The following is a 14,651-nucleotide window of genomic DNA, read 5'->3' as shown; positions in this document are numbered from 1 at the left end:
TGAGCACATCAGCCCCTTTATGACCTATCCCATTATGAGAGCTAAAGCCAGGAGCTGCATTTTGCCTTTTCCTGAGCTGTCTGATTTTAATAACTATTTCAGTAGTATAAAGTACAAAAGGGAGGAGGAAAAGCAGAACATCCCTGCCTTTTCCCTCCTCTCAGCCAGCCATAAGTTCAGCAGGGAATGATGTCCTTCTCATGGGGCATGAATGGAAAACCATGTTCAGTCATGAGAAGGGCTGGAAGAAGTGTCATCTCTAGGCAGGTTTGGTTGAAACAGAAATGAGAGGAGAAGATGATGTAGAAGCAATAATTTTTCAGACAAACTGACTGGCATATATTATTCGTATGTCTCTGTTTCTGAGCCTATTTGACAGCAATATCTGACATCCCCCACCTCCAAGCTGAGTCTGTCTCCTCTCAAGAGGCAGATCAAATGTTTCTAAAAACAAAAATACAGAAACCTCTTTTGAAAGTACCTCTTGTGGTAGCACAGGTAGCTGCATTGCTGTCCCCTGCCTGCCCAGCCATGCCAGGATGTGTGCATCATCCCCTTTGAACATGGTGAGAACAAGGGAGTGGGAGTTTATTTCCTGAAAGATCTTTACTCTTGGCAGCTTTTCTGGGGGAGGAAAGAGAAGAGGATCATTCAGGCCAGTGAGATAATGTCTCCTCTCCCTATCCCAAATACATGCCAGAGATGATGTTCTGGCCTGGTTGTTTCTTTGTGTGGATGAAGCATCTGAATAGCCCCATAAAAATGTGGATTGAGTCCTCTAACCTGCATTTGCTGCACTGCCAGGCTGAGCCCTCATTTTTCCTTTCCTTTCAAATACTCTGGTGCAAATCTTGATGCTCAGAGCACTCCCTGCCTGTGTATTGAGGGGTTGCCCCCCAGTGTCTGCAGCACCTACTGAAGGTAGGAGGACACAGACATATGGGGTGGGATGCAGGCTTGGTGGCCTGATGGACAACTTGAGATGCAGGGAGGGGACCAGCCTGTTTTGAGAGATTTAGGACCTGCTTCTTCATCAGCAGACTGGAGCTGTGATTCAGCACCACCACACCTCCAAGGAATTTACCCTCCAACTTTGACTTACTTTTGCTGTTTTAAACTTAGAGCAGATGTCCTCACCAGCCCTGTTATTGAGGGCACACAGCATCTCTTGCAACAGCAAAGCAATTAGAAAGGATTTGCAGGTCACCTTTAAAGCATTTCCCACAGCACGTCGAATCTTGTTATAAGCCCTGTATCCAATAAAGCTTTTATTTCTGTAGTTTTAATTGGAGTTTTAAATATTTGGAATCTTATGCAAGACACCAAAGTGCCAGAGATTTTCAGCCCCCCCCTGGCATGATGCTCATTCCCTGAAATCCTGTTGACCTTCCATGAAGATAGCAGTAACTCAGCACCTCTGATATGACTGTATCCAACAGGAGGTACAGCTCAAAGGTGGGGATGTTTTAATATCAGGTCAAATCCCAGGCTGCAACCATTTGCCCACAATGTGATGAAATGTGTGTGTATTTGAAGAGCTTGCATCCTCTCTTGAGAGTTTGTAACACATTTGTGCACTACTGTATGAGCTGGGAACTGGGAGAGAAACAAAGAAGGAAAATGAGGAGGAAATCTTAGCTGAAGGGAGCAAAGAAGGGAAGCTAGAGGTTTTTGGAAGGGTAAAAATAGCAAGCACAGAAAAACAGAGCAGGGAGAGATGTCAATATTTTCCCAGCAACCTGAGGAAAGCCCATAAAAAAGAAAATTTTCTCCATTTAAAAATTCCATTTGTTTTCTGTTGTTTCAGGTTGTTTTATTTGTTTTTTAAGAAAGCCCCCAACATTTAGGAGAGAAAAGAGTCTCACTCAAAGAGTCTCACTGCAAATCTCACTGAAACTTTTTCCCTGACACTCCAAAAAGGCAACCACACAGCTCCCAGACTTGAGTCTCCTAGAGAGGAAGAGACAAGTGAAAAATTGACAAAAATTAGAACTGATTAAATGGAAAAAAAAATTATCAAAGCATTACGGCTTTAACCAGCTGTGAGACAGCAAGGCAAAGGAACAAAGAGGCTGGGAAGGAGGAGAAGGAGATGACAGGATCTGCAAACAACCCCAACCACAGGGTGAAGCTGTGAAATGCTAATGGTGAAGCTGCTCCATCCCCACTGGGGACAAGTTTCCAAGGGCTGCTGTGCTCCATGAAGCGTGTTGGCAGCTCCCCCTTCTCCCCATGTTTCATTTTCCTCTGCCTTGTGCCAGATGTGCTGTTTGATTGCAACCCCCCAGGGGTACTGGCTGCTGTTGGCTGTGGGGATGCAGCACGTTGTCCAAATGACACGAAGGGGATGATGCGTGGGCTGCCCCACAGATGCCAGCCCCACGGCTCCTTTGCCCCACGATCCCCCACCCTCTCTGGCCCAAGTGCAGCTCCGGTAGGACCCTGAGCTCTGGGGGTGTAAGAGGCACTTGGCAGCATCTCAGGCTGCAAATGTGTTCCAAGTGATTGTGTTTCTCCATCCCGATGTTCACGCACTGAACTTGCATTCCACGAGGCGTGGAACAGAAGCACTGGGGCTGTTTGCTCCCTGTCTTTGCCGATGCCAATAAAATCCCCGACGTAGCACAGAGCTGCAACTTCAGCACATGTCCCTTCTGCACGGGCCCTGATGGAAGCTCAGGTTTTTTATTAACACCGGTGCGTTACGAGCGCACGGCACCGAACCGGCCCGAGCGCTGTGCGGGACAACAGCGAGCGCCCGGGGGAAGGGCCCGGGGAGAGAATCGTTCACTCTGAAGCGGAGTGATGACAGCCGGCACCTCGGTGCCGTCCAAACCGACTGCCCGGAGCGAGCCGGGGCGAGCCGGGGCGTGGGGGTGTCCGGGCCCTCCCGGGGCGGTGCCTGCCGGGCCGAGGGGCGGGGTGTAAGGGGCGGGAGGGCGGTGCGGCGGTGGGCGGCCGCCAAGGGGGGGGCGGGCTGGGCCGGGCCGGGGCGGCCGCTGCCGCGCACTCGGCCGGGGATCCGCTGGGCTCCGCGCAGCGCCGCGCTGCCATGTTCGGCCGCGGCTCCCGCAAGCGGCTCTCCAGCCGGTCGGTGAGTGCTCGGGGGGGGTTTCCCTTCACCCCACAACCCCCCCCACCCCTCCCCCGCCCTGTTCCGTCCCGCCCCACCTGTGGCTCCGTCCCGCCGGCTGTGGTGCGTGTGTCCCCCCGCCCCCGAGCTCCCCTTTCTCCCCCTTCCCGCTCCTCCATGCTCTTCTCACAGCTCTGGGGGTTCCCTCCGTGCCCAGGAGTACCCCTGTGGGTGTTCCCCACCCCTCGGTGCGTGCCCCCTGTGCCCCTGTGGGTGTCCCCAATCCCCGGGTATGTGCCTCCCGGGCACCCCCTGTCCCTTAGCTGGGGGTCAGAGCTGACCCTTTGCGGTTTGTTCGCAGCTGACGGCGTCGGAGCCGGAGCGGGGCCAACCCTGCAACACCTGTGGGGATCAGTGTCCCGGCTTCGCCCTGCACAAGTGGAGGTAAGGCCTTGCTAAACCCCCATCCCACCGCCCCGTCCTCCCTCCCCGAGGGCAGTGGGACCCCCCCATGGCGCTCACCCGGGGTGTCCTCCCTTCGCAGGGTTTTGCGTCTCCGTCCCAGCTCTGGGCAGGGTCCGGGTGTAGATGAAAGGTTTTGGGGAGCACTTGTTTGGGGAGCACTTGTGTCGGGTCTGCCAGTGTTGCCCACCCTGGCTGGTGGTCCGAGAGAACGGGGGTGGGTTTGGTAGCCCCGTCGAGGAGCACACAGGTGTGCCCATGCCTGGTGTGAGGTGCAGCAGGATCCAGAGCCGGGACTGGGGTAACTGGTTTGGTAATTACCACCTCGTAGTCGCGCTGCCTGCAGCCCTCTGGGGCTTGTCCTATTCCCCCGGGTCGTGCCGGGGGCTGAAGCTTCCCTTGCCAGGTGAGGACAGGTTGGGGTGTGGTGGGATTGGGGCAGAAGGGGATCTGGCTGGTGTGCACCCAACCTGTGTGAAACTTCTGCCTCCCCCCGTGACCCCACGATGGGTTTTTCCTCTCTCAGTGATGCCAAGCAGAGATTTATCTATTAAAACAGATGGGGTGTGTGTAAGGATGAGTATTTTTGGCTGTTTCTGTTGCATCTCTTTACAAAACGGAGGGTGCTGGTGCCGATGAGGCACAGAGAGCCCAGGCCATGTGCTGGAGCAGCCTCTTCTCCCCTCCTCGTGCTCTGCTGTCTAGAAAATGAGTTCCTGCTCATGAGTGATCTGGGACTTGGTGATACTAAATTTGGGATGTGAGCTCTGAGAGCTTGTGCACAAACTTAGTAGGCCAGAGAGCCCTTGATGAACCTTTTAATCTTATATTATAGGGTATGCCCCCTTCCCCCAGCACCTATTGTGTCTGGTGCTCCTCCCAGCCTCTGCCCTACTTCTTGGAGCTTCGTCCCAGCAAATAAAATGGGTTCAGGGCAAGAAAGGGGGACATTTATTCACACTGATTTGTATCTTAAGCTTCAGCCTTGCAAATCATCGCTCCTGGTGGTGTTTGCACCGAAGTGCAGTGCGATGAGGTCTGTGGGCTGAGGTCTGCCCTGAGGGATGCTCAGTGCCAGGTGGGACTTGCTGTGGTTTTTCAGCCTGACTCTCTGCAGCTTTTGGTGGTACATCTGAGTGCATCATGTCCCACCTTGGACCTTCAGAAGGTGAAGGTGTCTTCTTCTCCCAGGCTGCAGGAGCTGTGGTCTCCTGGCATTGTCCCCATAATCTGAATCTGCTATATGCAAGTTAATAGATTTATAAGGTCACCCTGGAGCTGTCTTATTTTCAGGGCTTATAAATGCTTTTCTGAGCTGTCCCAAGTCTCCTTGCAGCTGAAATTTGGGGTAGCAGATGCTGTCACAGAGCACCAAAACCTGTGCTTGTAAGTGTGAAGAAAAAGTTTCAACTGTAGGATAAAAAGAAAAGGGGTGGTCACCAAAGCTTTTTCTCCTCTGCTCTGAGTACTTAAGAGGTGGTGTGCTTTGAGTTTTATTACTTTGGAGGTTGCAGTTATCCAGTGGCTCTTGAAAAATTAGGTGAGTTTTGACAGCATCCCATTAAAGGCCAAAGCAGAAGATGCACCCAGCTACTTGGGGAGTTTGAGGTGAGAGGTGGTGTCTCAGCTCTCTTCAGGTTGTGCCCCCTGCACTGGAACACTGTGACTCTTGCTCCAGGTCCTACAAAATCCAGGACTGAGTGGAGCAGGAGGCTCCATTACTGTCTCCTGTCTGCCTTTTTCTGAGAGACCCCAGACACAGGCAAGGATTTTGGCTAAAATTGTGTGGATTGTTCCAGCAGCCTTTTCTAAGGAAGGGAGGGGTTGCCTCCCCTGGGGCAGGAGAAGGATGGGGCCCTGAGGGTAGGAATGGGGGTCAGCCCCCCAAACTGGTGTGTGAGCACTGCCAAGTTACACCTTGAACCAAGTTACCTTACACCAGAGACTGGACAAGTTGAGAGCCCTCCTGCTCATGCATTCACATTTAATTGCCTTGATATGAGAGTGATTAGGTAATTAAATAGAGGCAGCCTGTTTCCCAGAACACAATAGAAAGGAAACACGTTCATTTTTTGACTAGGCAGTGGTCTATTAATGCCAAGGACGTGTAAGCAGGAAAATTATTAATAGTAGTTTTGCAGTCTGCAATTGTGCTCAGGAGCCCACACAGGCTCACACAGGGCAGTGTATCCAGTTCCTGCCAGGGATGCTCACTGACACCTTTACATGCAGATTGAGATTGGAAGAAAACAAGGGTTTGCAAGGAAATCTGCAGATTAAGGATACAAACCCAGATCAATTAACCACTGGAGATTTGTAAGCCTTTTAATAATCCCTTAATATCAGAGTTTTGCTGATAAATGTAAATGGAACTTTCTTGCTTTAAAGATGGAAACTGGTGATATGCTTTAGGGAGAAGAAAAGAATTTATAAGCTTGGAGACACAGAAACCATTGCTGATGCAGGCACATGTATTATATATATATAATTATGAAGGACTCTGTATTTTCTAGTTACCTGTGATTTTAGGTGTTATCCATGCAGCTGCTCCATCAAGGAGGCAAATTGCTTTGCTAGACACCAAAGATCTCTGTGCCCACACATTCATTCCCTTAAAAGCCTCTTTTCTCAGATGGGGTGATGGCTTTGAGTGCTGGTTGAATTTATCATTCCTGGAAGCACATGCACGCTTCCTGAGCCAGGGAAAACACTTGGAAAGAAAAAAAAAAAATAATTGTATTCTGCAGAGCTGTTTGCTTTTCAGAATAAAACCAGCCTCTGTACTGCAGGCAATGGACAAAAAGAAGATGAAAGGGAATTACTAAGTAATTAAAAAATGTCCTTGGTTTTAGAGTTTGGTTTTTAATCTTTTTAGTTTTGTTCTGAAATTATAATCTCAGATTCAAGATCGTGGGTGAGTTAAACTGTAAAAGTGTCAGCATATTTAGTAGTGTTTTGGTGGGAGGAATTGAAAATGCCCTGTGTTAGAGACACACTAACACTGTAGCCCAATGCTTGCATCTTGGCCCCTTGGAGGTCTCAGACCTCCAGCATATCATAGACCTTTGCTTCTGGTTGTAAGGCAGAAATTCAATTTTCAGTTTTAAATCATTTAGCCCCAAAGAGGAGAAAGCAAGCGGTTTGCCTGAAAGGACTGAAGATTAAATTCCATCGTCCTTGGGCGTGAAGTCTGGGAGGACATGGCTATCAAACTGTAACCAGTCGAACCTCCAGTTTCTCATGGCCTGAACGGCAAAATGACTCCTTCCCCTAATCACTTCTCTTTCTTTTGTGGTGGCTTGTCAGTACAGTACCCAAGGACTGAAAAGTTCATCTGTGTGGGCTGCAGTTCGGAGGATGGAGATGGGGGAGAGGGGGGGGGTACATAACCAAATCCCTGTTAATACGGGGTCGGTACTTGAAAGGTGGCTTTGTGTGAAAAAAGTGAAATCAAATTCAATAAAAATCTCCCAACTCCTCGGGAGCCGGGTTGCTGTTTTCTAATCAGATCCGCATTACATTAAACTGTGTGCCATTCAGCTTGTTAACAAGCTTTGGCATTAAATAAAGCTGTCACTGGAGTTTGGTGAATGAATAGCCATTAGAAGTGTCTTTTGCATAATGTCTTGCAGAGAAAAGCCTGCGAGGGAGGTGGTCCGGGAGGAGGGAAGGGAATTTATAACCTAGTCCTGGTGCAATTAGTGTGAATATGCAAACCTTAAAGGTGACAAATGGTTGGCAGCTCCTGGAAGGGAGCGAGTGGCTTTTGCTGCTGTTAAGCCTACTGTGAAGAACTAATTTCGGATTTACTTTGGGCAAAATAAAATTACAGCCTTAGTACCGTATTTAAAATAGCGGATCCTTCGTGTTGGGAGATTGGCATGTGTTTAGCACACAGAGGCATGGTTTGTTTGCTGCTTGAGAAAGCCTTGCAAAAAAATGATACTCTTGGAGTTCAACAGACCTTGCTGTTCCCTGCTCTCTGCCTTCTGCTCCAAAGCTACCAGCTGAGACCATAGATGCAGGACAACTGAATCTCAAGTGGGTGTTTAAGCTTTGGTTGGAAGAAAGGGGGGGATGTACCACCTGGTTTGCAAAGCTTGCAGAGACAGTGGTGCGTGGCTGATTTTAGAGGCAAGGCATTCAGATGCTGTGACAGATAATTTTAAAAAGCGTGTCTGAAAACCTTTGGAGAAGATTTTGTTGCCATAGTTATTCTTCTCTTTTGCAGAAGCATTTAAATGACAGTAATAAACATGACATAAAGACAAAGACGGGCTTACTGGGCTTTTTAATTTCAGTGTGAGGTTGTGTTTTACATCTTCTGTTGGAGTGTCTTTTTTTTTCTTCCATGTGCTGTGTAATCTTTGTCCCTTGGAATCATGTTCTGGGGGAGAAGAGATCTGCATCTCTTCTTGTGTCCCTGTCACACATCATGGTCTTTATATCAGGCATGTGTGTTTGTACAGCATGTAATGCCTGGCTTTTACCTTCCAGGTCAACTAATGTAAGTGTTGACTTAATATTCAGTAATATCCCATAGTAACAAGTGAAGTTTTGGTGCATACAATTGTTTCAAGCTTTTATTTGTTTCCATAGCTCAGAATCTCTCTATAATGTCCCGCGGCCAGTCAAATGGAAGCTTGATCACATTTGGCCTTGTCAGATATGGGAACATTTGCAAGGCCAAAATTTTCAGCTTCTTAGGAGAGACCACCTGGAGATACAGGATGAGCCTAAAGGGTTGTGATTGACCACCTGTTAGAGGACACCACTGAATCACAATAAGCTTGGGACAAAACTAAACTGATGGGCAGGAAAAAAAGAGAGATGTGTAGTGGGATGGTGACCTGGTAAATGATGTGGTTGACCAGAAGCCCAGAGATGTTTGAGGTTGCTGGCTGTTGGTGGATAGGTCACTTTGCAGCTCCCATCTCTGCCTTGTTGACTGTAGGCAGGGAGTTGCTAGTGGCAGTGGATGTTTATTTTCTCTGTGTATTTATCCAGTTACCAGTGCTCTGGACATTGTCTGCTCATGTGTGGTGAGGAGAAGACTTGGTGTTCCATGCCATGAGAAACTGTGTGTTTGCAGCCTCAATCTGTGTTTGCCTGGTGATGGCCCTGCCTGCAGGAGGGACATCCCAGCAGGCATGTCCACACATCCTGGGGTACTTTGGGGTCTCCAGTTTGATGCCTAGTGCCTCATCCAGAGAGCAGAAACAATAATATTTGTAGCACAGCACATGAACGAATAACACCGAATTCTGAAGCATTTGTTTCTACTTTCAAAAAAAAAAAAAAAAAAGTAGTACAGATTATTGCTTCCATATGTTTTCAGCATTTTTCATAGGTTATGTATCTTTCACACACACACACACACACACACACACACACACACAATCCCAGCTTTTCCCTTTCATGAATAACAGGCTTTGTGCCTCTCTCCTTTAGGATTCAGGTATTCCTCACTTCCTTGCATGTTAATTTGAAAGGCTTTGGAGGCAGGAGAATAGCAGTACCTTATCTTGATTTGGTTTATGCTCACGTTGCAGCTGTGGCAAACTGTGCTGGGCCCACTGGGTTTCAGCAAGTTGTTCATTTTCTGAGGAAGAACCTGCTGAAACAGGCAAAACTCAGCCACTGCTGTCCAAACCACTGCGATCCATCCTGCAGAGATGAGTCCAGGAGGGACCACAGAAGGGCCAAGCAGGCTGCTGTCCCCAGGGGACCTGTGCCTGTCCCCAGGGGTGGACAGGATGTCACCTGGCTCCTGAGGATGCTGTTGTCCTGGTGGAGGGGATTAAAAAAAAAAAAAAAAAAAAAAAAAAGGTGGGTTTTGTCTCCTGATTTTAAGCCTTTCACAAAAAGAGTTGATATCATTAGCTTGGGGGTTTTGTCATAAACTGTTCAAAAAGGAGAAATCCTTCCCTGCCAGGTCACTCTGACAAAATCAGTGTCCTTCAGCCTCTCAGGGGGTTGTGGCACGGGGCAGCTGCTCTTATTGCTGAAGCTCAGCTGAGGGGGATGCTGCAGCGTGCACTTGGCATAAATGACTTCAGCTCTTCTGTTTACTTACACCTCTGAGATTAAACACTTGTGTGAGCATTTGAAAAATTAGGTCTCCTTTTTTATTTGAGTTTCCCATCCCTGTGTCACTAGGGAAAAACAAGGGTAAACAGTGATAGCTCGTGCTGCTCCAGCCAGACCCACAGTGTCTTTGCTGAGGGGCAGGTTCACCAACAGGGTGGGAATTTGGGGAGTTTGAGGGTAGGGATCCCCGTGAGGTTTTCAGCTGTCCTGCCCTGGGACAAACCATCTTTATATGTGTGGAGTGCACAGTTGCATTTAAGGAACTCCAAACCCCATTTTTTTGGCCTGTCCCTTCCTTGTCTTCATACCCTGCTGCTGAAACAGCATTTAAAACAGCCGAGACTGATAAGGTATCCTGTTTGTGTTGGCTGGGAGATGATATCCACTTCACCAGAGCATTACAGTGTTGGAGGCAGTGTTGTCCCTGGCAAAAAGCCTAAAATAAATTCTTTAATTTTTTTTGTATGCGATGTACAAAAGAGCAGGTGAGGTATGTACTTGTATCCGGGCAAGCCCAGGGAGCCTGTTTGAAGTCCTTTACAAGCCACTCAGGATTGTATTGCAAGAACTCAAAGGAGTTGGAGACACTTCTTGATTAAATTTCAGCTGAACACAGTGCCCTAGTCTGCAGCTGGTGTAACTGGAGTTGTTCTGCAATGGGCTCTGCCCGATTCCATCACAGCGGAGCTGCTAGCAAAAGCCAAAAAAAGCAGAATTTCTCCTAGAGAAAGGGTGGCATGGGTAGGTTTTCTGTCTGTTACGAAGCAGTCTTGTGCAATTCTAGTTTTATGAATGGGGTGAAAAACCACTAATAAGCTATTGAGGGTTTTGGGCTGCTTTGGGGGATTTACTGTTTCTGGCATGATTGTGAATGACAGCGATGATGGAGGGGGTAGAGTGAATGGACTCCAAATCCTGAGTTTACCTGATATTTTATTCCTAGACTAAACCTTTTTAAAAGTTGGAGTGGGATGGAGTTTTTTTGTGTGTGTTTTGGGGTTTTTTGTTTTTCTTGGAAAAATAACTGCATCTGCTTCTTGGAATGCAAAGAGTGAAATGTTGTATGCTTGGAGTGAGTGAGTGAGTGAGGTTTGACATCCCAAAGGCAGGGGGACACCCGTGAGTGCTTTCCTGGCACCTGGCTCTGCTCCTTGGCTGTGGGGCTGTGCTGCCCTGCTCCAGCACATCCCAGCTCCCTCAGGATGTCTCTCAGGATGGAGTTGCCACAGACAGGCCCACAAAACTCAGAAGCAGAGTGGATTGCCTCGCAGTGAGGATCTCCTTCAAGCAGGCAGCTGGGTTAGGGATTGGGGCGCTGTGTAGGGTGCAATTTAATGGCATGGGATGAACTGATACAACAGCTCAACATTTCTGGATGCAGGAGGTCCTGAGCTCCCTCTGCACCTTCACCAAGCCCAGGGTAGTGCATTAAATTGGTTATTGGAGCATCTACTGAGCTGATACAAAGATAAGAGAGGAGGTGGGTGAAGAAGGGTCACATTGGTCCTGTGGCATGCAAAGCCAGGCTGTGAACCCTGACCACAGCATTTTCATCTTCTTACAGGGGTTTTCTGCCCTGCTGCAGTCTCAGCCCTCTTGGTCCTCCTTGCCAGCCCCACAGGAGTGTGAAGAACCCCCCTTCCCTGCAGAATACATCCCACCAACCCCCCAGAGAACGCAGAGCCCCAGCTGTGCCTCCTGGGGCTGCCATTGCCTGCTTGGGGCACACACCACACATTCTGTGGGGAGGGAAAACTCCTACTCCTTTAATAGAGGGTTTGAAACAGACCTTTGTTACGAGCACGTTGTAACATGAAAGAAAAAGCTCCTGGCCACCGATTTGGAGAGAAAACCAAACTGGGTGGATAAAGGCTGGTACCAGATATCCTCAGCTGGAGGAGGCTGGGAGGCAGCTATTTGCTGCTGAGTGCTGCCCTCCTCTTTGTTGCTCTCTGCTGTAGAGGGCTGTTGAGGGCTTTCAAGGGTTCTTCTTGGGTTTTGTTCCCTTTCAGTTTGCCTTTAAGAAGTCAATCTGCAGTCTTTTATTTTTTTTTCAAAGACTTTCTCCCCCTCCCCACCCAGTAATCCATCCTTATTACACCACTGAGTCACTCTTCAAATAATCAATTGCATTTTCATTGTCTGGCTTGTAAGTATATCACTGAGCTTAAGGATGGCCGATAGTATCAGCTGAGACCTTTGGCAGATGGTTTTGCAATTCATGATGCTCATTTGGATATTTGCTTTATTTGCTGATGAATAATCTCCCATCCGTGGCGGGGCAAAGCCGGGCTGGGGACTGTTCCCTGCGCACACAGCATCTCTGCGGTCACTATCTAATGTCAGAGGAATTTGTAACATTAGCAGAACTGCCTGTTGTGAGGAAAACTAATTTTTTGGGTAAGCCTTGTGAGCATGGCTGTGAAGAGCTTTTTTTCTCATGGGTTTTTGTGTCCGGGTAGGCACCCGTGCAGCCCCAAGGTGGCCGATTGTGGCTGGAGCTTTTCTCAGGTTCATCAATATTAGGGCTGAGAGGGGTATGTAAAATTCAGAATGCTCCTCTCTGCTGCTGGAGAGGCTGTTTCTTCCCCTGTGTGTGGCTCTTGGCTCTCCGCAGGGCCCTGATGCCAGAGCTTGCCACTTTGAGAGCAGAGTATTACAATTATTATTCTCACCGCGGAGGGAGGCACTTTGTACTCAGCCGTCGCAGCAAATATTTTATCCCCTATCAATTGCCCTCGTGCAGATGCTGCCACCACGGTGATAAAAGACATAATGGCTGCTCTTGCTGATAAGGGGAGTGTATAAATATAATTATTGAAATCCCCACTCAGAGCCTGTGGGTGGATTGAGGAGAGTCCCTCTCTTTGCATGGGGTTTCTCTTGCTCTGGAGTGGGTTGGGGAGAGCAGGAGCTCCTGGCAGCCGAAATGGGAGCTGCTTGGCCACAGCTGTGAGCGATTAGTAAAAGATGTCTTTTCTCCCCCTCCCTCCACTTTCTTTTCTCCTCCTTTTCTCCTTGAAACCAAGCCATGGGCCCCGGGGAGCATGGAGGAAAGCCCTGAACTGCTTGGCTTTGAGATGCTCGTGAGCCAGTGCTTGATGTGGTCGCTCCCCGATAGTGGGGTGCAGGTCTAGAGATACAACCCAACCCTGCAGGAAGCATACTGCAGCTGAGGAGACAGAGATTATTTAGATCAAGCTAACAAAAAAAAAATATTTCCATGGCAGCAGTAACCATAGGAAACCTCCCCAGCGTGTCTTGGGTGGTTTCTGTTTCCCTGCCTTCAGCTGTTTGCTTTGCAAGTGGAGGAGCAGTGTCAAGCACTCTGTGTCCGTGGGGTCACCAGGAGTGGCCACTTGTCCCCTCCACTGGCCATCCCCAGAGGTTTGGCAGACACACTCTGTGATCCATCACAGCTCCTGGTTGTCTCTTGTGCTCTAGTAGGTAAAAAGATGCTTTAAGGGGCTTCTTTAGATGCCAGAAAGTCTCAAAGCCACCTTTTTACCTTGTGTTAGCTCACAGATGCGTGTTTGATCCTTAAATACCCAGGGCATGAAAGGGAATTGGCTCCCAGTGTCCAATTCTTCTATTTTTCTATAGCTTCTTAGAAAGATGCTTTTATATTCCCTCTGGCTCAGCTGGTGATGCTTGGCCTTCAACCAAGATGAGGAATCTAGGACAAGAATCCCTGAGAAAAGCAAGACGTGCAGTTATAAAAGATACCAACATTTTGTTGGGGAAAAAATGCTGGTAAAAGATTTAATTTAAGAAAAACATAAATTGGAGTAATTTTGCTCAGCTTCAGGTGGACACATTTACAGGAGGGTGTAAGAGGAGACTTGTTTTCCTGGGTCCTGCCTCCTCTAAGAAATCTAAGCAGGGAAGCAAATAACAAGCGCAGGCAATGATGAGGTTTTGCAGTGAGTCACTGGAAGGGATGGGGAGAACCAGTTGTACTGGTGTGGCTGTGCCAGTCAGCAGCCAACTCATTGACAGATGGACTGGCATGGGAGCACCTGTGGGGCTGGGCATCACTGGAGGCAGCATCCAGGGGTGCTCTGACCCCCTCCTGCGTATTAAGGGCAAGATGAGGGTGTGCCACGTGGCTTTGAAGAGCAGATGGGTCCCTCTCACAGAGCTGAGGTGTTGTACAGAGACAGGTTAAAAAAAGGTGTCTCCTTCTGTGGGAGCGTGAAGTGGGGGTGGGGGGGAAATACATCGTGATGCCAATAACTTGGATTTTCATGTTTGGGTGCCACACAGTGCTGCTCCATCTTCCCCAGGCCATCGGGTTTGTTCCGTGGGCCTGGTTGGTCTTTGACCTGTCTGGTGGGGTGGATGTGGACTTCTTTGCAGATTCTGCTGGGCTTGTTTTGTAACCTGCTATGACTCTGCAGATTATTTAATCCCCGTTTTTGCAAAGCCCACAGTTCTGCAAAAGTCAGGCTTTTGCTTTAGTTGTGCAACATTTGAAGAAGTGGCTGTGGCACAGGGTCAAGGCTGATTCCCTTTCTCTTCTTGCCTTCCAATAAATGGGAACTTTTTCCATGGACCTGCCCCCATGCTATATGAAGTCTGTGTTTGGTGCCATAAAGGCTGTGTGCTGGAAATTCAGACCCTTTAAATGTCAGGTTTGAGGAGAGCTGGGACATGAGGAGACAATAAAAGTTAATATTCTTAAGTCGGGTTTGTGCAGTGTAGCTCAGATTTTTAATATCGAGTGCATAGCTTATTACAAGATGTAAAGCTTTCAAATACATATATTTGAATATGTTTTAATATTATCTTTCCTTCCAGTAGCAGGAACAATGCTGCTTTACAAAAGAAAAATGATTTCATGTTGCCATGTGATAGTTTCGGCTTGTACCTCTAATAGATGTGTAGCCTGCTGAAGTGTGAAGGCTATCTGATAAATGCCTGAATAATAAGGCTATATGGTTCATTCTGATTTCCTCTGCTATTTTCAAACATATAAATAAAACATTTTCAGACTGCACCCCATGTAGTTTCAGCTCAGACTATT

At 48.2% G+C, this 14,651-nt stretch overlaps 1 protein-coding gene across 1 annotated transcript in view; it reads left to right on the top strand.

Annotated features, from left to right (window-relative positions):
• Positions 1 to 2,989: 2,989 nt before the first annotated feature.
• The window catches only part of PRICKLE2 (prickle planar cell polarity protein 2), a 100,055-nt gene continuing 88,393 nt past the window's right edge, over positions 2,990 to 14,651 (top strand). Inside the window, exons 1-2 of the mRNA XM_071756209.1 lie at positions 2,990 to 3,094; positions 3,435 to 3,517. Of these exons, the coding sequence (XP_071612310.1) occupies positions 3,053 to 3,094; positions 3,435 to 3,517 (125 nt within the window). The 5' untranslated portion in view covers positions 2,990 to 3,052. The remainder of the gene's footprint in view (positions 3,095 to 3,434; positions 3,518 to 14,651) is intronic.

This window comes from Heliangelus exortis, chromosome 12, assembly GCF_036169615.1.
Source record: "Heliangelus exortis chromosome 12, bHelExo1.hap1, whole genome shotgun sequence".
Taxonomy (NCBI): domain Eukaryota; kingdom Metazoa; phylum Chordata; class Aves; order Apodiformes; family Trochilidae; genus Heliangelus; species Heliangelus exortis.
The sequence above is the reverse complement of the archived record's forward strand: the minus strand, read 5'-3'. Positions and strand labels throughout refer to the sequence as shown.